At 45.4% G+C, this 24,619-nt stretch overlaps 1 protein-coding gene across 1 annotated transcript in view; it reads left to right on the forward strand.

The window, feature by feature from the left end:
* RAB10 (RAB10, member RAS oncogene family) overlaps positions 1 to 24,347 on the forward strand; it is a 78,519-nt gene extending 54,172 nt beyond the window's left edge. Inside the window, exons 3-6 of the mRNA XM_060754797.2 lie at positions 3,852 to 3,990; positions 10,130 to 10,219; positions 17,064 to 17,165; positions 19,910 to 24,347. Of these exons, the coding sequence (XP_060610780.1) occupies positions 3,852 to 3,990; positions 10,130 to 10,219; positions 17,064 to 17,165; positions 19,910 to 19,993 (415 nt within the window). The 3' untranslated portion in view covers positions 19,994 to 24,347. The remainder of the gene's footprint in view (positions 1 to 3,851; positions 3,991 to 10,129; positions 10,220 to 17,063; positions 17,166 to 19,909) is intronic.
* Positions 24,348 to 24,619: the final 272 nt, after the last annotated feature.

A 24,619-nucleotide genomic window follows, 5' to 3' on the forward strand; every position in this document is an offset into this window, starting at 1 on the left:
AGGTGGAGCATCCCTGGTGTCGTGTGTGATTTTGCAAAACAACTACCGTCCGGTCAGCCTCACGTCGATACCGGGCAAGATTCTGGAAAAGATTGTTGAGGAAGCGGTCTGCAAACACTTAGAAACAAATGCAGTCATTGCTAATAGTCAACATGGATTTATCAAAAACAAGTCATGCCAGACTCATCTGATCTCTTTCTTCGATAGAGCTACAAGCTGGGTAGATGCGGGGAATGATGCCGTGGATGTAGCGTACCTGGATTTCAGGAAGGCCTTCTTTGACAAGGTCCCCCATGACCTTCTGGCAAGGAAACTAGTCCAATGTGGGCTAGGCAAAACTACGGTGAGGTGGATCTGGAATTGGTTAAGTGGACGAACACAGAGAGTGCTCACTAATGCTTCCTCTTCATCTTGGAAAGAAGTGACAAGTGGAGTGCCGCAGGGTTCCGTCCTGGGCCCGGTCCTGTTCAGGATCTTCATTAATGACATAGATGAAGGGCTAAAAGGCATAATCATCAAGTTTGCAGACAACACCAAATTGGGAGGGAGCGCCAATAGTCCAGAGGACAGGAGCAGGATTCAAAGGGATCTTGACAGATTAGAGAGATGAATGGCCAAAACTAACAAAATGAAGTTCAACAGTGACAAATGCAAGATACTCCACTTTGGCAGGAAAAACGAAATGCAAAGATACAGAATGGGGGACAATGCCTGGCTCGAGAGCAGGACGTGTGAAAAAGATCTTGGAATCCTCGTGGACAACAAGTTAAACATGAGCCAACAATGTGATGTGGCGGCAAAAAAAGCCAATGGGATTTTGGCCTGCATCAAGAGGAGCATAGTGTCTAGATCTAAGGAAGTCATGCTACCCCTCTATTCTGCTTTGGTTAGACCACATCTGGAATATTGTGTCCAATTCTGGGCACCACAATTCAAGAGAGATATTGACTCTAAGCTGGAATGTGTCCAGAGGAGGGCGACTAAAATGATCAAGGGTCTGGAGACCAAGCCCTATGAGGAGCGGCTTAAGGAGCTGGGCATGTTTACCCTGAAGAAGAGAAGGCTGAGAGGAGATATGATAGCCATGTATAAATATGTGAGAGGAAGCCACAGGGAGGAGGAGGGAGCAAGCTTGTTTTCTGCTTCCCTGGAGACAAGGATGCAATGGAACAATGGCTTCAAACTACAAGAGAGGAGATTCCATCTGAACATTAGGAAGAACTTCCTGACTGTGAGAGCTGTTCAGCAGTGGAACTCTCTGCCCCGGAGGGAGTGTGGTGGAGGCTCCTTCTTTGGAAGCTTTTAAGCAGAGGCTGGATGGCCATTTGTCAGGGGTGATTTGAATGCAATATTCCTGCTTCTTGGCAGAATGGGGTTGGACTGGATGTCCCATGAGGTATCTTCCAACTCTTTGATTCTATGATTCTATGAAAAGGCATTCAAGGCTTTTTTCACCATGCAAGCAGACGGTCAGTGGGCTCCCCAGAGATAGGGGCAATGTGTACTGTATGTATGTTTGGAGATTCAGGTATTACATCCCCTCTGTTACTCTTCAACCTCACATCTCATACATTGCAGAAGTAGCAGATGAACGAGATGCAAGTCTTGAGGGAGCCGTGACAGACTACAAAGTAGTAGGGGATGTGGATATCTAAGATAACTTGTTATGTATATGAAAATTTACCGCAAAGGGAAAACAATCAGGGACATCTAATCACCTCTCAACAAAAGATTGCTCCAGGCACTGCCAGGCCATCAAATGCTAATCAAGGTGGTCTGTTGAAACATTTACACCTAGCTCCAGCAGACAAGAGTCCTTTGTCCCACCCTGGTCTTTCCACAGATATATAAACCCCTTTTCCTAGTTCCCACAGACCTCACTACCTCTGAGGATGCTTGCCATAGATGCAGGCGAAACGTCAGGAGAGAATGCCTCTAAAACATGGCCATATAGCCCGAAAAAACCTACAACAACCCTAAATGAAAATATTCCAGAAATCCCAAGCATTTTGGATAAGGGGTACAGCTCCTGCATCAGACATTTGTCCAGAATCAGCTGGACCTGAGGATGGACCAGGAGTCCTTGAGGCTGGCTCCATGGAAGGTAAATCTGCCTCACACCAACAACCGCAGCGAGAACATCTAAGGCACAGGATGACAGGTAGAACTTAGGCCTTATTTCTGTAAATCAGCATTTCTTCCAGTGGCTGATTTCATCAAAGAATAATGGAATTACTCATGTCTTTATTTTCTGACAGCATCTTGGGAGAAAGGAGTGGTCATACTTTTCCTCTAAGCCTCTTTGAGTCCCCTTTGGGAGAGATAAAGCAGGGTATAAATAAACATTAACCATCTATATAAATAATAATGTAATGTTCGTTCGTGGGATTAACATAACTCAACCACCACTGGGTGAATTGACATGAAATTTGGACACTACACCCCTAACAGACCAGTGAGTGACCATCACTCATAAACCCCTTCCAAAAAACAGTGGAAAGGACTTAAACACCCAAAAAAGCTAAATGACGATGCAGCGCATGTGTGGAAACGACAGCTCCCATCATCCCCTAGACTAGGCCCTTTAGGAGAGGAGGATGCTCCAAATGCACTGCTTCCAAGATTCAAGCTTGCTTGTCCTTGGATTTCTTTGAGAGCATCCTAATCATATTTCCAATTTCCTATTCCTGGACTGCAATTCCCAGCAATCCTCCAGATAGATAAGATAGATAGATTAGAGATAGATTAGAGATAGGTAGACAGACAGACAGACAGATAGATTAGACAGGTTAGAGAGATGGGCTAAAACTAACAAAATGAAGTTCAACAGTGACAAATGCAAGATACTCCACTTTGGCAGGAAAAACGAAATCACTCATAAAAACACTGAAAAACACAGCGGAAGGGACTTAAAAAGCCCCCAAAACCTAAATGACGAAAAGCTAAATGACAATACAGAGAAAAGGAAGAAAGAGGGAGGGAAGGGGAGAAAGAAAAGAAAGAAAGAAAAGAAAAAGGGAAAGAAAGAAGGAAAGGGAGAAGGAAGGAAAAAGGTAGAGAAGGAAGAAAGGAGAGAAAGTGGGAGGGGAAGAAAAAAGGGGAAGGAAGGAGAGAAGGAAAGGAAAAAGGGAAAGAAGTAAGGAAAGAGGGAGCAAAGGAAGGGGGAAGATGTAGAGAAAGAGGGAAGGAAAGAAGGAAAAAAGAGAGACAGCAGAAGAGAAAGAAAAGGGAGGAAAGAAGGAAAGAGATAGAGAAGGAAGGAAGGAGAGAAAGAGGGAAGGTTAGCCACAGCAACATGTGGCGGGTACAGCTAGTAGTAGTAGTAGTAATAATAATAACAACAACAACAACGATTATGATGATGATGATATCTTCCTCCGGCTTTCCACTGAGCATATTGAGTGGCACATTTCCCTGCCCTGCCTGTAGTGATGCTTCCTCCTGGTTTGCTCATTCCCAGGTGAAGAGGTTTCTGGAAGTCTTGAGCTCTCTCCCCTCAAAGGTTTACGTGTTTTTGTGCTGCTGCCACTTGTTTGTGATGCGTCCGCTGCCTGCTCCAGTTTTCGGGGCCGGTGCAGGAATGGATCTGTGTTGTGAGCTCACCGATGGCTCCTCAGAGAACAGAGTGACCAGTGAGCAAGGTGCCTCTCATTGGTGGTTATCTAAATGGAGTGTTTCTCCTCGCAGGTGGGCATCTAGTAAAGCAAGCAAGGATGGCATGTCTTCCTGGGCATCGTGTGCTTCAGATGTACCTTTTCTCAACTGGGAACCTTGCAAACTCCAGTGGCGCCATTTTCTCCCTTCCCGGCCGCATTTTGACGTGCTGACCATTTCTATGCTTCTCTCTGCAGGGACACGGCAGGACAGGAGCGGTTCCACACCATCACCACCTCCTACTACCGAGGAGCCATGGGCATCATGCTCGTGTATGACATCACCAACGCCAAAAGCTTTGAAAACATCAGCAAGTGGCTCAGAAACATAGACGAGGTGAGCGGCAAGTGGCGCAAGGCAGGGGAGGTCGTTGGAGGGCAGGGAATGGCCAGTTGGGGGGTGCAATGAGGGTTTGACCCCACTGAAATCACCAGGTGACCCCTCTGGGGGTCACGACCCCCAGGTTGAGAACTGCTGATCTAAAACAACATTCCTTTCTCTGGGAAACAGAAATGCTGTCTCTTCATCAGAATCAACACTGTCTGCCTCAATAACAGGGATATGTTCAGAAATCTGTAACCCATCCTCCTCGTCCTGAGGATACTCAGGCTCAGAAAGCTCAGGCTCAAAGTGAGCCACAGCACAGACATAGAGACAGGCTTGACTCCCTCTTTGAAGCCATTCATGTCAGGAGCTGCTTGAGGTCACATTAGTCATCCCAAAGTCCTGAGCCTGAGGTCACGTTAGTCATTCCAAAGGACGACATGATTGCATCTAACATCCTGCAACATGTAGCGGTTCTGTGGCCCTTGGCACCACTTCCTGAGGTGACGCAGCACTCAGTTGCCTACAAGCAATTACAAGAACAATGAGAGGAGGAGGCACAGAGGTGTGTATGAAGACATGGTTAAATGGATGAACCCAGAGGGTGATTCTCCCCAAGGCTTCCTCCTCTTCATCCTGGAAAGAAGTGACGAGCGGAAGGCCACCCGCAGGGTTCTGTCCTGGGCTTGGTCCTGTTCAGGATCTTTATTCATGACTTAGGTCAGTGTTTCTCAACCTGGGGGTCAGGACCCCTGAGGGGGTCACGAAGGGGTATCAGAGGGGTCGCCAAAGACGGTAAGAAAACACAGTATTTTCTGATGGTAATGGGGATTCCATGTGGGAAGTTTGAGCCAATTCTATCGTTGGAGTTCAGAATGTTCTTTGATTGTAATGAACTATATATCCTAGCAACTCCAACTCCCAAATTACAAAATCAGTCCTCCCCCAATCCCATTAGCATTTACATGTAGGTGCATTCGGTGTTTGTGCCCAGTTTGGTCCAGTGAATGAAAATACATCTTGCATATCTGATATTTACATTATGATTTATAACAGTAGTAAAATGACAAGTATCAAGTAGCAACGAAAACAATGTTATGGTTGGGGGTCAACACCACATGAGGGACTGTATTCAGGGGTCACAGCATTAGGAAGGTTGAGAACCACTGACTTAGGTGAAGGGCGAGAAGGCAGGATCATCAAGTTTGCAGACGGGACCAAATTGGGAGGGAGAGCCAAGACTCCAGAGGACAGGAGCAGGATTCAAAGGGATCTTGACAGATTAGAGAGATGAAAGGCCAAAACTAACACAATGAAGTTCAACAGGGACAAATGCAAGAGACTGCACTTTGGCAGGAAAAACGAAATGCAAAGATACAGAATGGGGGACGAGGAGGCTTGGCTCGAGAGCAGGACGTGGGGAAAAGATCTTGGGGTCCTCATGGACAACAAGTTAAACATGAGCCAGGAATGTGATGTGGCGGCAAAAAAGCCAATGGGATTTTGGCCTGCATCAAGAGGAGCCTAGTGTCCAGATCTAGGGAAGTCATGCTCCCCATGCTCTATTCTGCTTTGGTTAGACCACACATGGAATATTGTGTCCAATTCTGGGCACTACAATTCAAGAGAGATATGGACTCTAAGCTGGAATGTGTCCAGAGGAGGGCGACTAAAATGATCAAGGGTCTGGAGAACAAGCCCTATGAGGAGCGGCTTAAGGAGCTGGGCATGTTTAGCCTGAAGAAGAGAGGAGATATGATAGCCATGTATAAATATGTGAGAGGAAGCCACAGGGAGGAGGAGGGAGCAGGCTTCCTTTCTGCTTCCCTGGAGACTAGGATGCAATGGGACAATGGCTTCAAACTACAAGAGAGGAGATTCCATCTGAACATGAGGAAGAACTTCCTGACTGTGAGAGCCGTTCAACAGAGGAACTCTCTGCCCTGGAGTGTGGTGGAGGCTCCTTCTTTGGAGGCTTTTACACAGAGGCTGGATGGCCATCTGTCAGGGGTGCTTTGAATGCAGTATTCCTGCTTCTTGGCAGAATGGGGTTGGACCGGATGGCCCATGAGGTCTCTTCCAACTCTTTGATTCTATGACCCCAGAGTAACGAAGCAGAAGACATTGCCCCACATAGGGACTGGAAAGTCCTCCCTATGAATATACTAGTTCGCTGGTCCAGGAAGTCAGCTCACATGCTGGCCATTAAGTATTGGCTCTCCTCCTTTTGGAGCAGATTTTTCAATCCTAGGAGTGGGATTCCTACCGTTACTTAGCAGTACTGGCGAGTGTTTATTTATTTATGTTCTTTGTTTATATTTATGCCCCCCCTTTCTCCCCGAGTGTTGGCATTTAGCCCCAAGAGTCCTCTCTGAGCCAAACACCCCCAGCCGCTAAAGAAAGGAATTCATATTTTTTTTCAGACTGATTATGTTGCTCATTTCATATTTGTATATCTTGGCTACGTTTCCACAGCAGCCACATCCGCTCTTCTGTTGTTTACGCAGCACTCGGAATAGGAATACAAATGTCTCCCCTGTACAGTACTATAAAATAGACATAGGTCAACTTTGGTTCTCCATCCAGGTGTTTTGGACTGCAACTCCCACCATTCCTAACAGCCTCAGGCCCCTTCCTTTTCCCCCTCAGCCGCTTAAGCGGCTGAGGGGGAAAAGGAAGGGGCCTGAGGCTGTTAGGAATGGTGGGAGTTGCAATCCAAAACACCTGGATGGAGAACCAAAGTTGTCCCATGCCTTCTATAGAATCACCAGAGTCCCCATTGGCACCAATACCAATGGGGCGGTTCTGGGAGGGTCCATAGGCGCCCTTCTTCCTTCTGCAGGTAACACACCTCTGGGAGTGGAGCATTGATGGGCAGAGACCTCGCCCCGCCATGGTAGATCATTTACCTGGAACTGGTTTTGCCAGGTGAGCGGAAGTCCTTGCAGATGTCTTTGGTGGCTGAGCCAGTGTTAGAGTCAATACCAGGCTGATATGATATGGAAGAGCTATTTGACCCAAGGCAGTTTGGCCGTTCTGATGTTCTAAGGAAGGTGAGGCACCCATGACTTGGTCCCTCCTTCATAGAATCATAGAATCAAAGAGTTGGAAGAGACCTCATGGGCCATCCAGTCCAACCCCCTGCCAAGAAGCAGGAATATTGCATTCAAATCACCCCTGACAAATGGCCATCCAGCCTCTGCTTAAAAGCTTCCAAAGAAGGAGCCTCCACCACACTCCGGGGCAGAGAGTTCCACTGCTGAACGGCTCTCACAGTCAGGAAGTTCTTCCTAATGTTCAGATGGAATCTCCTCTCTTGTAGTTTGAAGCCATTGTTCCATTGCGTCCTAGTCTCCAAGGAAGCAGAAAACAAGCTTGCTCCCTCCTCCTCCCTAGGACTTCCTCTCACATATTTATACATGGCTATCATATCTCCTCTCAGCCTTCTCTTCTTCAGGCTAAACATGCCCAATTCCCTAAGCCGCTCCTCATAGGGCTTGTTCTCCAGACCCTTGATCATTTTAGTCGCCCTCCTCTGGACACATTCCAGCTTCCTTCTTTTTCGGCCAGAGAATGTGTGTTTAGCAAGAGAGGCGTTGGAGTCCTGGGGTGACTCACTTGTGCTGAGACAGCGGAAAATGCTCAGGCGTGGAGCCACGCAGACCAAAAGCAGGAAGCCCTTGCCTCCTGGCCTGACCTTCCGTGTTTCAAAATCTCCCTCTTCTTGAATGCTTTGTTGTGCAGCCCAGTGAAAGGTGTGATTCTGAGACACCAGGGTTCACGTTTGTGTTTGAAAGTGTTACTCTGGGTTCTTGTGGGTTTTTTTCGGGCTATAGAGCCATGTTCTAGAGGCATTTCTCCTGACGTTTCGCCTGCATCTATGGCAAGCATCCTCAGAGGTTGAGAAGGTCTGTTGGAAGTAGGAAAAATGGGTTTATATATCTGTGGAATGGCTGGGGTGGGGCAAGGAGCTCTTCCCTGCTGCAGTTAGGTGTGAAAATTATAACAGCTAAACAACAGAGATGAAAAAACCAGGCACAGATTAACACCTCCCAGCAACAGATTTTCCCAGACTCAGGCAGGCCTTCAAATGCTAATGAAGGTGACCAGCTAAACATTCACACCTAACTGCAGCAGGGAAGAGCTCCTTGCCCCACCCCAGCCATTCCACAGATATATAAACCCATTTTTCCTACTTCCAACAGACCTTCTCAACCTCTGAGGATGCTTGCCATAGATGCAGGCGAAACGTCAGGAGAAATGCCTCTAGAACATGGCTCTATAGCCCGAAAAAACCCACAAGAACCTAGTGATTCCAGCCATGAAAGCCTTCGACAATACAGTGTTACTCTGGTTTCATTGTGCAGTCCTTGCTTTGAAAGTTGTTGTTATGCGCCAGGAACTTCACAAACTCTATTGAATTGCTAGGTTCTTGTGGGTGTACCTCTGAGGATGCTTGCCATAGATGCAGGCGAAACGTCAGGAGAAATGCCTCTAGAACATGGCCCTATAGCCCAAAAAAACCCACAAGAACCAAGTGATTCCAGCCATGAAAGCCTTCGACAATCTATTGAATTGTATTGTCGAAGGCTCTGTTGAATTGGTTGAGGCTATGACAGCGTTCCTCAACCCAGAGGTGGGACACCCTGGGGTCGCCAAAGACCACAGTTCTTTTCTGTAGGTCATTGGAGTTCTGTGTGCATAGTTTGTCCCAATTCTATCATTGGTGGAGTTCAGAATGCTTGTTGACTGCAGGCGAACTATAAATCCCAGCAACTACAACTCCCAAATGACAAATTCAAACCCCTCCCAACCCCATAAGTATATCAAGGTCTATTGTCCCCAAGCTCCACAAGTATATCAAGGTCTATTTTCCCCAAGCTCCACAAGTATAAAGGTAAAGGTAGTCCCCTGACATTAAGTCCAGTCATGTCTGACTCTGGGGTGTGGTGCTCATCTCCATTTCTAAGCCGAAGAGCCAGCGTTGTCCATAGACACCTCCAAGGTCATGTGGCCGGCATGACTGCATGGAGCGCTGTTACCTTCCCGCCGGAGCGGTACCTATTGATCTACTCACACTTGCATGTATTCGAACTGCTAGGTTGGCAGAAGCTAGGGCTGACAGTGGAAGCTCACGCCGCTCCCCGGAATCGAACTTGCGACCTTTTGATCAACAAGCTCAGCAGCTCAGTACTTTAACCCACTACGCCACCGGGGGCCCACAAGTATATCAAGGTCTATTGTCCCCAAGCTCCACCAGTGCACACATTTGGGCATATTGAGTATTCGTGCCAAGTTTGGTCCAGATCCATCATCATTTGAGTCCACAGTGCTCTCTGGATGCAGGTGAACTACAATTCCAAAACTCAAGGTCAATGCCCATCAAACCCTTCTAGTGTTTTCTGTTGGTCAGGGAATCCTGTGTACCAAGTTTGGTTCAATGTCAATGTCCACCAAACCTTTGCAGTATTTTCTCTTGGTCATGGGAGTTCTGTGAGTCAAGTTTGGTTCAATTCTATCATTGGTGGAGTTCAGAATGCTCTTTGACTGCAGGTGAACTAAAAATCCCAGCAACTACAACTCCCAAATGACAAATTCAAGCCCCTCCAACCCCACAAGTATATCAAGGTCTATTGTCCCCAAGCTCCACCAGTGCACACATTTGGGCATATTGAGTATTCGTGCCAAGTTTGGTCCAGATCCATCATTGTTTGAGTCCACAGTGCTCTCTGGATGCAGGTGAACTACAACTCCAAAACTCAAGGTCAATGCCCACCAAACCTTTGCAGTATTTTCTCTTGGTCATGGGAGTTCTGTGAGCCAAGTTTGGTTCAATTCTATCATTGGTGGAGTTCAGAATGCTTGTTGACTGCAGGCGAACTATAAATCCCAGCAACTACAACTCCCAAATGACAAATTCAACCCCCCCCCCCAACCCCACAAGTATATCAAGGTCTATTTTCCCAAGCTCCACCAGTGTGCACATTTGGGCACATTGAGTATTCGTGTCAAGTTTGGTCCAGATCCATTATTGTTTGAGTCCACAGTGCTCTCTGGGTGCAGGTGAACTACACACAATGCTATATTCATACCCTGTCCTCTTCTCAGTGTTGACAGACACCTAAAACCTGTCTTGTATCTCCCTCTGCAGCATGCCAACGAAGACGTGGAGAGGATGCTTCTAGGAAACAAGTGCGACATGGATGACAAGAGGGTGGTGCCCAAAGCGAAAGGCGAGCAGGTGAGAGGTCGTTCTGGGAGAGAGGGGTTGGGGGAGTGGGCTTATTGACAAAAGACCCTCCTCATAAGCAGAGTAACTTATTAGCAGCGGTATGACCCATCACCAGTATCCAAAAATGATAAAAAGCACAAAAACACACAGACCAATGTTAACTCTTCCTTTCTTTGTAGTAAAATAATATGGTTGCACTGTTTACAAGAACAAGGTTTCCGTAATACAAAGTTCTTTATACTTCCTTCTTCGCTTCCACGCTGGGCTTCTTTCCCATGCAGATATACAGCCTCGCTCTCACACCAACTTACACAAGTTCAACAGTGACAAATGCAAGATACTCCACTTTGGCAGGAAAAATGAAATGCTAAGATACAGAATGGGTGACGCCTGGCTCGAGAGCAGGACGTGTGAAAAAGATCTTGGAGTCCTCGTGGACAACAAGTTCAACATGAGCCAACAATGTGATGTGGCGGCAAAAAAAGCCAGTGGGATTTTGGCCTGTATCAAGAGGAGCATAGCGTCTAGATCTGAGGAAGTAATGCTACCCCTCTATTCCGCTTTGGTTAGACCACATCTGGAATATTGTGTCCAATTCTGGGCACCACAATTCAAGAGAGATATTGACTCTAAGCTGGAATGTGTCCAGAGGAGGGCAACTAAAATGATCAAGGGTCTGGAGAACAAGCCCTATGAGGAGCGGCTTAGGGAACTGGGCATGTTTAGCCTGAAGAAGAGAAGGCTGGGAGGAGATATGATAGCCATGTATAAATATGTGAGAGGAAGCCACAGGGAGGAGGAGGGAGCAAGCTTGTTTTCTGCTTCCCTGGAGACTAGGACGCAATGGAACAATGGCTTCAAACTACAAGAGAGGAGATTCCACCTGAACATGAGGAAGAACTTCCTGACTGTGAGAGCCGTTCAGCAGTGGAACTCTCTGCCCCGGAGTGTGGTGGAGGCTCCTCCTTTGGAAGCTTTTAAACAGAGGCTGGGTGGCCATCTGTCAGGGGTGATTTGAATGCAATAAATATTCCTGCTTCTTGGTAAAATGGGGTTGGACTGGATGGCCATGAGGTCTCTTCCAACTCTAGGATTCTATGAATGAGGCAATGTTTTCTGAAATAGGTAGAAGGCGGTTTGCAAAGATTCTTGTGGAGGTTCAGAGGGTGATTCCTCGATAGTTTCCACACTCTGTTCTTTCTGAAAAGAGTGATGATAATGGCATCCTTGAAGTCTGCTGGGATCTTCTTGGTCGCCCACACTCTTTCAGTGATGTGGAGTTGTGTCAGCTCATTTTCACCCTCTTTAAAGGTTTCAACTGGGATACCATCAGGTCTGCTGGCTTTGTTATTTTTTAGTTGGTGGATGGTTTGCACACACATGTGCAAACATGAATATACACACATAAAACACATAGAATCATAGAATCAAAGAGTTAGAAGAGACCTCATGGCCCATCATCTAGTCCAACCCCATTCTGCCAAGAAGCAGGAATATTGCATTCAAATGTATAAAGATGTGAGAGGAAGCCACAGGGAGGAGGAGGGAGCAAGCTTGTTTTCTGCTTCTTTGGAGACTAGGACGCGGAACAATGGCTTCAAACTACAAGAAAGGAGATTCCACCTGAACATGAGGAAAAACTACCTGACTGTGAGAGCTGTTCAGCAGTGGAACTCTCTGCACCAGAGGGAGTGTGGTGGAGGCTCCTCCTTTGGAAGCTTTTAAACAGAGGCTGGATGGCCATCTGTCAGGAGTACTTTGAATGCAATATTCCTGCTTCTTGGCAGAATGGGGGTGGACTGGATGGCCCAGGAGGTCTCTTCCAACTCTTTGATTCTATGAGTCTATGATTCCACGCTGGGCTTCTTTCCTATGCAGATACACAGCCTCGCTCTCACACCAACACACACAGCAGCTTTCATACTGGAGTTTCACATACGAGGCCTTCTCACACTGAGGTCTACTCATACTGAGGCCCTCTCACACTGAGGCCTTCTAACACACTGAGGCATCTCTCAGACTGAAGCCTCTTCAAAATAACACTGAGGCATACTAAGCTGCAGGCACACCTTATATTGAACTGCAGCTTTTTGCTGAGTCATTGCACCCATTTCACCCTTTTAGTGTTTGACTCATATTTTTGTAATTAAAACTACCTAATTAATTTTTGATGTTTCTGACAAGAGGTGCCACAGATGAAGTTGGCAAAGGAGACCCTTGGCTGCTTTGGAGGGAGGGGGGCTTGACAGCTGTTGTTGGAAGCAAAGCAGTGCCAAGCTTTGGCCCTCCCTCCAGGTGTTTTGGACTTCAACTCCCACAATTCCTAACAGCCGGTAGGCTGTTAGGAATTGTGGGAGTTGAAGTCCAAAACACCTGGAGGGAGGGCTGAAGTTTGCCCAGGTCTGCACAAAACAAGGAGTTGATCCCAGGTCCATTGCACTCTGCTCTGCTTCACAGAACTGGCCTTTTCTTCTACACCATGATTGATCTTGGTGTAGGACTAGAATCCAAAACGAGTGTGAGCGAGCTTCTGTCCAGCCATTTCCAGGTATCCTCACTCAATGGGTCATCGTGGAGTGCTGGAAACCCTGTCCCTTCCCATCCCATAATGGGCAAAGATGACTCAGTCTGACTGTGAACTCAGCATCTGATGGGAAGAGACTGCTCTCCTGAACGCTTTGCCTTGCTCAAAGTGCTTCAGAATGCAGAGTGTGGGTCTTCAGAGGGCTGCTTCCCAACCTTTGGCTTTTCAGGGGGTTGTTTACCTTCAGCCCCCACAATTCTAGTCAGTTGCCCAAGTCTCCTTGACAGGGTATAAATAAACATGATGATGATGGCGATGTTGCTATTGTTTTTGGTTGGGGCTTCTGGGTTTTTATTGTATCAGGAGCAACCTGAGAAACTGCAAGTCGCTTCTGGTGTGAGAAAACAGTCCGCCTGCAAGGACATTACCCAGGGACACTCAGATGCTTTAATATTATTATTATTATTATTAAACTTTATTTGTACCCCGCTAGCATCTCCCAAGGGATTCGATGCGGCTTACAACAGGCCGGAGCCCAACACAACACAATACAACAATACAACAATACAATATATAGCAAATAAAACAGTTAAAGCAGAAAAACAACAGCAATAACAATACAACAGGACATTATTAAAAACTGAGCCGGCTGAAGTGGGGTACAGGGTTAAAAGTGCTGAAAAAAGTGTCGGGGGGATATGAGATTAAAGTATAAGTGCGGTATGCGTTGAGGGTGATCTTGACTCCACTAAAGTGCTTCTGGGCTTTGGTAGTGGGGTTCCTAATCTGAGAAGGCACGTTGGAATAGCCAGGTTTTCAGGTTTTTTCTAAAACCCGCCAAGGTGGGGGCCTGCCTGAGATCTTTCGGGAGGGCATTCCAGAGGCGGGGGGCCACCACAGAGAAGGCCCTGTCCCGCGTCCCCACCAAACGCGCCTGCAAGGCGGGTGGGATCACGAGCAGGGCCTCTCCTGATGACCGGAGCGAGCATGTGGGTTCGTAGACTGTGATGCGGTCTCGTAGGTAGGATGGTCCCAAACCGTTCAAGGCTTTGTAGGTAAGCACCTGCACCTTAAATTGGGCTCGGAAAATAAACGGCAGCCAGTGGAGCTCCCTAAACAGGGGGGTTGACCTCTCTCTGTAAGGGGCCCCAATTAGCATCCTGGCTGCTGCCTGTTGGACCAGTTGGAATTTCCGAGCCGTTTTCAAGGGCAGCCCTACGTAGAGCGCATTGCAGTAGTCCAGTCTAGAGGTGACTAAGGCATGGACCACCCCGGCCAGATCAGCCTTCGCGAGATACGGGCGCAGCTGGCGCACAAGTCTCAGTTGTGCAAAAGCACTCCCGGCCACTGCCGACGCCTGAGCCTCAAGCGTGAGCGATGAATCCAGGAGGACTCCCAAGCTGCGGACCTGTGGCTTCAGGGGGAGTGCAACCCCTATACGCCGATCCGGTTTACAATCGACCAGGAGGACCTCTGTCTTGTCGGGATTGATCTTCAGCTTGTTCTCCCTCATCCAGATAGACACAGCGGCCAGGCACTCGTCCAGCACCCGAGAGGCCTCCTTGGAATTAGGTGGAAAAGAGTAGTAGAGTTGTGCGTCATCTGCGTAGAGATGGCACCCAACTCCAAAACTCCGGATGACCTCTAATACTGACTTAGGATGGACTGTGCTCCCTCATTTCTCTCCAAAAAAATCCTATCCTAGTTATATTTTACCTTGTTTACATCAGCATATTTTCAATTTTAATCTATTACATTTGGTCTGGCCATTTTTAAAATTGTTTATGTCACTATTGTTTGTTTTTTGTTTATGTGATTTATATGATTTGTATTTTATTGATTGTTTATTGATGTTGTGTTTATTGATGTTTTGTTTGATGTTCTTTGGGCTTGGCCTCATGTAAGCTACACCGAGTCCTTTGGGGAGATGATCGCGAGGTACAAATAATAATAATAATAATAATAATAATAATAATAATAATAATCCTTTATTTATACCCCGCTAACATCTCCCGAAGGACTCGGTGCGGCTTACAAGAGGCCGAGGCCCAACACATCAATAAAACAACAGCATAACAAATACAACAATAAATAAATTCATAAAACAAAGCAATAAACATGAAAACAATAGCAATAAACATTAGATAATAACACCATGACACATTTAAAACTAAGGCCAGGCCAATGTAATGATTAAATTTTTTTTAAATGCTGGGCATGACAGGTGAAATGTATAGGTTTTTAGAGGTAGGTGCGGTGTGCAGACAATCTTAAATCTCTAGTAAAGTGCATTTGGGACATGATGCTTGGAGTTTCCTATTCTGGGAAGGCACACTGGAACAACCACGTCTTCAAGCTCTTCCTAAAGTTTATCAAAGTTTATTTATTATTATGTTTTACCTTCCTGTGGGAGGCTTCTCTCATGTCCCCGCATGAGAAGCTGGAACTGTCAGACAGGAGCTCACCTCATTCCCTGGATTTGAATTGCTGACCTTTCAGTTAGCAGTCCTGCCAGCACAAAGGTTTAACCCATTGCACCATCGGATGCAATTTTATAATTGCATCTGGATATCTATATAAATAAAAATGTAATGTTCATTTGTGGGATTAACATAACTCAAAAACCACTGGGCAAATTGACACCAAATTTGGACACAAGACACCTATCACTCCATTGAGTGACCATCACTCACAAAAACACTGAAAAATATGATGGAAGAGACTTAAAAAGCCAAAAAACAAAAAAATATATTACAACACATGCATATAACCACATAAATACACACATACACATATGTACACACACACACTGCTTCCTTGGAGACTAGGACGCAGAACAATGGCTTCAAACTACAAGAGAGGAGATTCCATCTGAACATTAGGAAGAACTTCCTGACTGTGAGAGCCATTCAGCAGTGGAACTCTCTGCCCCGGAATGTGGTGGAGGCTCCTTCTTTGGAAGCTTTTAAGCAGAGGCTGGATGGCCATCTGTCAGGGGTGATTTGAATGCAATATTCCTGCTTCTTGGCAGGGGGTTGGACTGGATGGCCCAGGAGGTCTCTTCCAACTCTTTGATTCTATGATTCTATGAAAACACATATACACAGACTGGGCCACAGCAACGCGTGGCAGGGGATGGCTAGTATAAACAAAAAATGTAATATTTGTTTGTGAGATTAACATAATTCAAAAACCACTGGGCGAATTGACACCAAATTTGGACACAAGACACCTCTCAGGCCAGGGAGTGACCATCACTCATAAAAACAATGAAAAACACAGCAGTAGAGACTTTAAAAGCAAAAAAACACCCCCAAAAATACATTACAACACATGCGCAAAACCACACACACATGTGCAAACATGAATATACACATATATACACACAAAATGCACATAGAATCAGAGTTGGAAGAGACCTCATGGGCCATCCAGTCCAACCCCATTCTGCCAAGAAGCAGGAATATTGCATTCAAATCACCCCTGACAGATGGCCATCCAGCCTCTGTTTCAAAGCCTCCAAAGAAGGAGCCTCCACCACACTCCCTCCGGGGCAGAGAGTTCCACTGCTGAACGGCTCTCACAGTCAGGAAGTTCTTCCTCATGTTCAGGTGGAATCTCCTTTCTTGTAGTATGAAGCCATTGTTTCGCATCCTAGTCTCACAGACTGGGCCGGAGCAAGGCGTGGCAGGGGATGGCTAGTATTATAATAGAAACATAATAATAAACATAATAATGATTATGGTGATTGTGATGTTGGCTAGGACTTCTGGGTGTTGAAGCCTCAAATACATGGAGGACCAAAGGTTGGGCTCTCCATCAATTCCTTTAGGTTTCTCCCTATTGTATTGGGCTGGCTAGTTTGTGCTGTGACTTTCCAAGGCCAACCTGGTGGGTGTGTCTCTTCTCTTCCCTGCAAGCCTCACGCCAGGCCTCCCCCTGGGATGGGAAGCCCACCCCGGTCTCTGAAAGCACAGCCCTCGCTTAGCAAAGGAGCGAGTTTTTGTGTCTTTGTGTCTGGTGGCTTTGCCCAGACGCGGGAGGACCTCTGCTTCTGCTGGGTATTTGGACTTGACCTTCGTGGCTTGTGTTTCAGCTCTGTGGGTGTTGAAATGGTTTCAAGATTGATCTGAATTGATGCAAAAAAAATTGCAAAAAATAATGGCAGCTCCATGCACTATTTATTGGCTGCCTTGTCACCTTGGTTCTATAACTAGGACAGGAGGTCAGTTTGTTGCAAATATCAACAAATATGAGTTGATTGATGACTGGTGGTTTCGTTAAGCGTGTCCCAGCCTCACCCCCCCTTCCTCTCTCCTTTTGGCCTAGATCGCAAGGGAGCACGGAATTAGGTTTTTCGAAACTAGCGCAAAAGCAAATATAAACATTGAGAAGGCATTCCTCACGTTAGCAGAAGACATTCTCCGAAAGGTAAGTGGACTATTGTGTGCCAAGGAGGGAGGGAGGGAAGGGAGCTGCTGAGGGGCTTAGTTTGGGGCCCCATTGCGCCATGCGGCCATGTATAGGCCAGTGGAAGTGACATGGCACCGATTCCTTTGTACCTATAATCAAAGCTTTGCAGGAAGTGGGGACACTTTCAGGGAGTTGAGGGTGGCTTGGCTTAGAGCAGAAAATGGCTGAATTTTAAGAAGATAATATTGTATTGTAAAAGGCTTTCGTGGCCAGAATCACTGGTTTGTTGTAGGTTTTTCAGACTATATGGCCATGTTCTAGAAGCATTCCCTCCTAACGTTTCGCCTGCATCTGTGGCAAGTGTCCTCCATAGATACAGGTGAAACATCAGGGGAGAATGGTTCTAGAACATGGCCATATACCCCAAAAAACCTACAACAACCCTGATAATATTGCACGTGGGAAGAAAGCCTCCATGGGCCTAGCAGGGAGCTTCGTGACCCACTTTCAGCCTATAGGACCCTCATTGCCTCTCACCACAGGAACCAGAATGTGAAGCAGTAGAGCCACTTAATGGCAGGTTGATCCTGACCCATGATAGCCCTAAGGCCCTGCCACAGGTTTCCTTGCTAACATTCATTTGGAGGGGCCTTGCCACCATGGCTTTCCATGGAAGAGTGTGGCTTGGCAGGGTCTCCCTTTGGGTTTTCATGGCCAAGCAGAGATTCCAGCCCTGGATCCTAATCCCACTGTCAAACCACTGCAGCGCAATGGCTCAGCATTCAATGGCGTGATGTGGTGAGTGCAGTGCTGTGCTCCTGTGCCTTCTGATGGGGCTCCGGGGGGCAGCTGTTGTTGGAAGGGAGGAAGCACCAACACGTGTACATACTGTATATACTCGTCTACAAACACACCACTGAATGAATGTGGTTTGGTCCCACTTCAACTGCTGGAGCTCAATGCTATGGGAGCCTGGGAATTGTACTTCTACAAGGCCTTTGACCATCTCTGCCAAAGAGCCGTGGTGTCCCACCAAACTACATATCTCTTTTGGCAGTCCTACCCAGCCAATTTTAATAATAATAATAATAATAATAATAATAGTTATTTTATTTCTTACCCGTCTCTTATTATTATTATTGTTGTTATAATTACTATATTATTATACTATTTAATATACTATTGTTATTATTATTTTATTTCTTACCCACCTCTAGTTGTTATTATTAGTTATAATTACTATTAATATAATATTTATTATGTTTAATATACTATTTATTATTATTATTATTTTATTTCGTTGCTGCTCCTCATAGTATTGTTTTATTTATTACCCATATCTCCATTATTATTATTAGTATTATTATATTTATTATATTTATTTTATTTCCTACCCATCTCTCCATTATTATTATTATTATTATTATTATATAATATTTATAATAATTAATATAATATATTTATTGTTATTATTAATTCTTACTTGCTGCTCCTCATAGTATTATTATTTTATTTCTTACCCACATCTCCATTATTATTATTATTATTATTATTATTATTTCTTACCCATCTCTCCTATATTATTATTATTAATATAATATTTCTTACATACTGCTCCTCATGGTATTATTATTATTATTATTATATTTCTTACCCACCTCTTCTTTATTATTAATAATAATGTTATTATTATTGTATTGTTGAAGGCTTTCATAGCTGGAATCACTAGGTTCTTGTGGGTTTTTTCGGGCTATAGGGCCATGTTCTAGAGGCATTTCTCCTGACATTTCGCCTGCATCTATGGCAAGCATCCTCAGAGGGAGTGGACCTCACTACCTCTGAGGATGCTTGCCATAGATGCAGGCGAAACGTCAGGAGAAATGCCTCTAGAACATGGCCCTATAGCCCGAAAAAAACCCACAAGAACCTAGTTATTATTATTATTATTATTATTATTATTATTATTATTATTATTATTTTTCTTACCCACCTCTCCTTGCAACTCGAGGCGGGTGCATCACAGCACAGCCAAAACACACAAGCATTACAAAAATTCTATAAACACATGTATTAAAATATAGTTCTATTTATTTATTTATTTATCGTGTCATCAGCAACCATTGTATTACAATTCTAACAGAGCAAAACAAACACAGAGATTAAAAAGAAAAAAGTTCTATAGTTCTATAAAAAGATACATATCAAAACATACTTCTATGACTATGGATTTTGCAATTACATTTAGTATTGGTGTTCTGATTTTAATATATGTATTATCTATGTCTTTTTACTGTGTTGTGCCCTGCCTCGAGCTGCAAGGACCAAACATAATTGTTATTATTATGATTCTATTCCTTCTCCGCCTCCCAGGATGATATAGCATGGAGCCAAAGCCGACCAAATGGCGTTGGGTTGCCTTCTGTAGTATGGATCAGGCCTGGGCCAAATTTGGCCCTCCTTCCAGGTGTTTTGGACTCCAACTCTAGCAATTCCTAACAGCCTCAGGCCCTTTCCTTTTACCCCTCAGCCGCTTAAAAGGAAAGGGCCTGAGGCTGTTAGGAATTGCCAGAGTTGGAGTCCAAAACACCTGGAAGGAGGGCCAAAGTTGGCCCAGGCCAACTCATCCTTCCATTTGGAAGGAGGGCCAAAGTTGGTCCAGGCCTGGACTAGAAGAGGCTGGAGATGCCCTTTGGTGAGCAGCTGAGGCAGGGTTTGGGGGGCTTTCCTTGACCACTGCTTGTCCTCCTCTCTCCCGCTTGCAGACCCCGGTAAAAGAGCCCAACAGCGAGAACGTGGACATCAGCAGCGGTGGTGGCGTGACCGGCTGGAAGAGCAAGTGCTGCTGAGGGGCCCCCTCCTCTTCCTCTTCCTCTTCCTCTTCCTCTTCCTCCTCCCTGGCCAAGCGCCCTCCTCCTCCTCTTCCTCTTCCTCCCCTCCTCTGCTCCTCGCTGCGGAATAAACCACTTTGCCCATTTTTAACCTTAAATATATATATATTTTTCGGTTGTTGTTCCTCATCTTAACACGGCCTCTTCTTCCTCCTCCTTTTCCTCTTCCTCCTCTTCCTCCTCCTTTCCTTTCGTTCTTCTCTTAGGGAGAGCTCACTGACTTATAATAACCTTCTCAAAACTGTATCGGGAAAAAGGAAAAAAAATAATAATCATGTCTTGACTTTTTATTTTTTAATGTACCGGCATATAAACGAACTCAAAAAACGCACCCCCCGTTCCCGGTTGTGTTTATATACGGCCCAGTCTTCAATTCTAAAGTTTAGAGCGGTCCTTTCGGGGTTCTCTTGCAAAACCGTACCAGAATAAATGCGTTAAAGCAGTTTATCATTTTTGTACAACCGCGGGGTTTTCCTTTTACTTTCTTTGTTTTGTTTTCTTAATGGGTACTGTGCTTACAAGTCACCGTATTTGCATTTGCAGAAAAGGAAACGAAACCACTCATTCGCCTTGAGTCTGTAAATGGGGTTTATTTTGTCCTGTGCCTTAAGTGGAAAGGAACTTTGGTTCTCCCCTTCCCTTCCTTTGCCTTCCTCTCCTCTTTTTCCTCCTTCTCTTCTTTTTCTGGCCAAAGCAAGGCCAGAGAGCCCCATTGACGTAGTGAACGGAGGGCCACACACAGGGGCTCGAGGGCGGACAGACGAGCAAGTCCTCCTTTTCCACACTGTCCGCGTTTCCCCTTCTTTCTCTCCTTTCCCCTTCCTCCCTTCTTCCCTTGCATGCCGGTTTTACTTCCCTCCTCTCTTTTTTTAATGGTGTGATGTGTTCAGAGGTGGCAATATTGTTTTGCCAAATTTAATTCAGAAGCACTGATCATGGATCTAGCTTTGGTTTTGTTTTTTCTTCTCCCGTGAAGTACCTACTAACCCTTTATTATTTTTGTCTAGCGAACGTCGGGCCAATGACTACCTTCCCCTTCCTTCCTTCCCTCCTTCCTTCCTTCCTCCCCTCCCATAGTTATTGAGGTTGATGATGGTGATATGGAAGCGTGAATTGCATGCGCACTCGTGTTCTCCGGAGGGCGGTGACGGCGGCGGCATTGCGTCCCTCGTCCGCCTCGGGTGTTAGGGTTTTAGGCCACAGCCGGCTCCATTGATCCGGATGTGGGTGTTTTTTTTTTCTTTGCTGCTCCAGGCAGGTGACTCGGTAGCCTAGTTGGATCTATATTTAAATATTTGGGGGGTGGGAAGTGGGGCGAAAGGGGGCGGGCGGTGAGCGGGCGGACAGGCCTCCCCAGTGCAGTGCGCTCCTCTTTCTCCTCCTCCTTCTGTGTTCGGCTCTTCACAATAAAAACAATCCCTTGTTTACAAACGTGGGCAATTGTAACTTCTTTCCGACTCACTTTTCGGGTTTCGTTATTGATGCTGTAAGGACCGGAGGAAGCAGTCGTTACGTTTCCTTCGGGAGAGCAAAGTTTGGCCTTCCCTCCAGGTATTTTGGACTCCAACTCCCAGCATTCCTAACAGCCTCAGGCCTCCTCCTTTTCTTTTTTTCCAAGGGAACTCAAGAGCAGATTACAATATATAAACAAACACAGGCAAACATTCAATGCCTTGTTACAAATGAGAATACAGCGAAACACAAAATACATAGGCAAAGGCTTCTCCTTTCATTTCCTGCTCTAGAGGCACTGCTCATCACTGGCTCTATTTATATTCCGCCTTTCTCTCCAAGGCAACTCAGAGAGGATTACAACATATAAACAAACACAGGCACACATTCAATGCCTTGTTACGAATGAGAATACAGTGAAACACAAAATACATAGGCAAAGGCTTCTCCTTTCATTTCCGGCTCTAGAGGCACTGCTCATCACTGGCTCTAGTTATATTCCACCTTTCTCCCCGAGGGGACTCAGAGCAGATTACAACATATAAGCAAACACAGGCAAACATGCAATGCCTTGTTACAAATGAGAATACAGTGAAACACAAAATACATAGGCAAAGGCTTCTCCTTTCATTTCCTGCTCTAGAGGCAATGCTCATCACTGGCTCTATTTATATTCCGCCTTTCTCCCCGAGGGGACTCAGAGCAGATTACAACATATAAACAAACACAGGCAAACATTCAATGCCTTGTTACAAATGAGAATACAGTGAAACACAAAATACATAGGCAAAGGCTTCTCCTTTCATTTCCTGCTCTAGAGGCAATGCTCATCACTGGCTCTATTTATATTCCGCCTTTCTCCCCGAGGGGACTCAGAGCAGATTACAACATATAAACAAACACAGGCAAACATTCAATGCCTTGTTACAAATGAGAATACAGTGAAACACAAAATACACAGGCAAAGGCTTCTCCTTTCATTTCCGGCTCTAGAGGCACTGCTCATCACTCTATTTATATTCCGCCTTTCTCCCCGAGGGGACTCAGAGAGGATTACAACATATAAACAAACCCAGGCAAACATTCAATGTCTTGTTACATATGAGAATACAGTGAAACACAAAATACGTAGGCAAAGGCTTCTCCTTTCATTTCCGGCTCTAGAGGCACTGCTCATCACTGGCTCTATTTATATTCTGCCTTTCTCCCCGAGGAGACTCAGAGCGGATTACAACATATAAGCAGACACAGGCAAACATCCAATGCCTGGTTACAAATGAGAATACAGTGAAACACAAAATACGTAGGCAAAGGCTTCTCCTTTCATTTCCGGCTCTAGCGGCACTGCTCATCACTGGCTCTATTTATATTCCGCGATTCTCCCCGAGGGGACTCAGAGCGGATTACAACATATAAACAAACACAGGCAAACATTCAACGCCTTTTTACAAATGAGAATACAGTGAAACACAAAATACGTAAGCAAAGGCTTCTCCTTTCATTTCCAGCTCTAGAGGCAGTGCTCATCACTCTATTTATATTCCGCCTTTCTCCCCGAGGGGACTCAGAGTGGATTACAACATATAAGCAAACACAGGCAAACATTCAATGCCTTGTTACAAATGAGAATACAGTGAAACACAAAATACACACGCAAAGGCTTCTCCTTTCATTTCTGGCTCTAGAGGCACTGCTCATCACTGGCTCTATTTATATTCCGCCTTTCTCCCCGAGGGGACTTCAGAGCGGATTACAATATATAAACAAACACAGGCAAACATTCAATGCCTTGTTACAAATGAGAATACAGTGGAACACAAAGGCAAAGGCTTCTCCTTTCATTTCCGGCTCTAGAGGCACTGCTCATCACTGGCTCTATTTATATTCTGCCATTCTCCCTGAAGGGACTCAGAGCGGATTACAACATATAAACAAACACAGGCAAACATTCAATGCCTTGTTACAAATGAGAATACAAAGAAACACAAAAAACGTAGGTAAAGGCTTCTCCTTTCATTTCCGGCTTTAGAGGCACTGCTCATTACTGGCCCTATTTATATTCCGCCTTTCTCCCCAAGGGGACTCAGAGTGGATTACAACATATAAACAAACACAGGCAAACATTCAATGCCTTGTTACAAATGAGAATACAGTGAAACACAAAATACGTAGGCAAAGGCTTCTCCTTTCATTTCCGGCTCTAGAGGCACAGCTCATCACTGGCTCTATTTGCATTCCGCCTTTCTCCCCGAGGGGACTCAGAGCAGATTACAACATATAAACAAACACAGGCAAACATTCAATGCCTTGTTACAAATGAGAATAAAAGGAAAAAGAAAGGGCCTGAGGCTGTTAGGAATGCTGGGAGTTGGAGTCCAAAACACCCGGAGGACCACCCTTCGCATAATGCATTTCCCCCGTTCCCTTCTTTGTCCCGTTACCGATGCACAGAGAGCAGTATTGTACATAGAAACGGCTGTCCCTTTTGTTTCCCCCTCCCCAGATCTGCACTTTCTAACCTTATCACGAAAACAAACAAACAAAAAAAGGGAATATGGAGTATGCAGCATCTTTCTTTGTTTTGTTTTTTTAATAATAGCCTTTGTTTAAACAATAATGCGCTTCTTATTTTGATTTGCTTCCGGGCACCTGGCCCTCTCTCTCTCTCTCTCTCTCCTGTATGATGATGATGACGATGAGTCTCTCTCTGTCTCTCTCTTTACGAATTCTTTGTAAAAGCTTTCCTCTTCCTGAGGCACCGAGGGGCTGTGGAGGGAGACCAAGCAGCCCCCTCTCTGGTACTACTAGCTGAGAATTCATATTCTACTTAACAAGGTAAAAATAAACTGAAATGTTTCTAGCCCGGTCTATTTCTGTTCGCGTCGAAGGCGTGCGCTGGGGGTTTCCGGGGTCTCAGAATTGGCCCCTATTCCACTTACACGCAGCAAATAACAACAACAACAACAACACTTTATTTATATTCCGGCCTTTTCCCGAGGGGACTTGGAGCAGATTACAATGTATAAACAAAAACAGACAAACATTCAATGCCTTATTACAAATGAGAATATAGTGAAACACAAAATAGACAGGCAAAGGCTTCTCCTTTCATTTCCGGCTCTGAGCCTGTGC

The sequence above is a fragment of the Anolis sagrei genome, chromosome 1, assembly GCF_037176765.1.
Source record: "Anolis sagrei isolate rAnoSag1 chromosome 1, rAnoSag1.mat, whole genome shotgun sequence".
In the NCBI taxonomy this organism is placed as follows: domain Eukaryota; kingdom Metazoa; phylum Chordata; class Lepidosauria; order Squamata; family Dactyloidae; genus Anolis; species Anolis sagrei.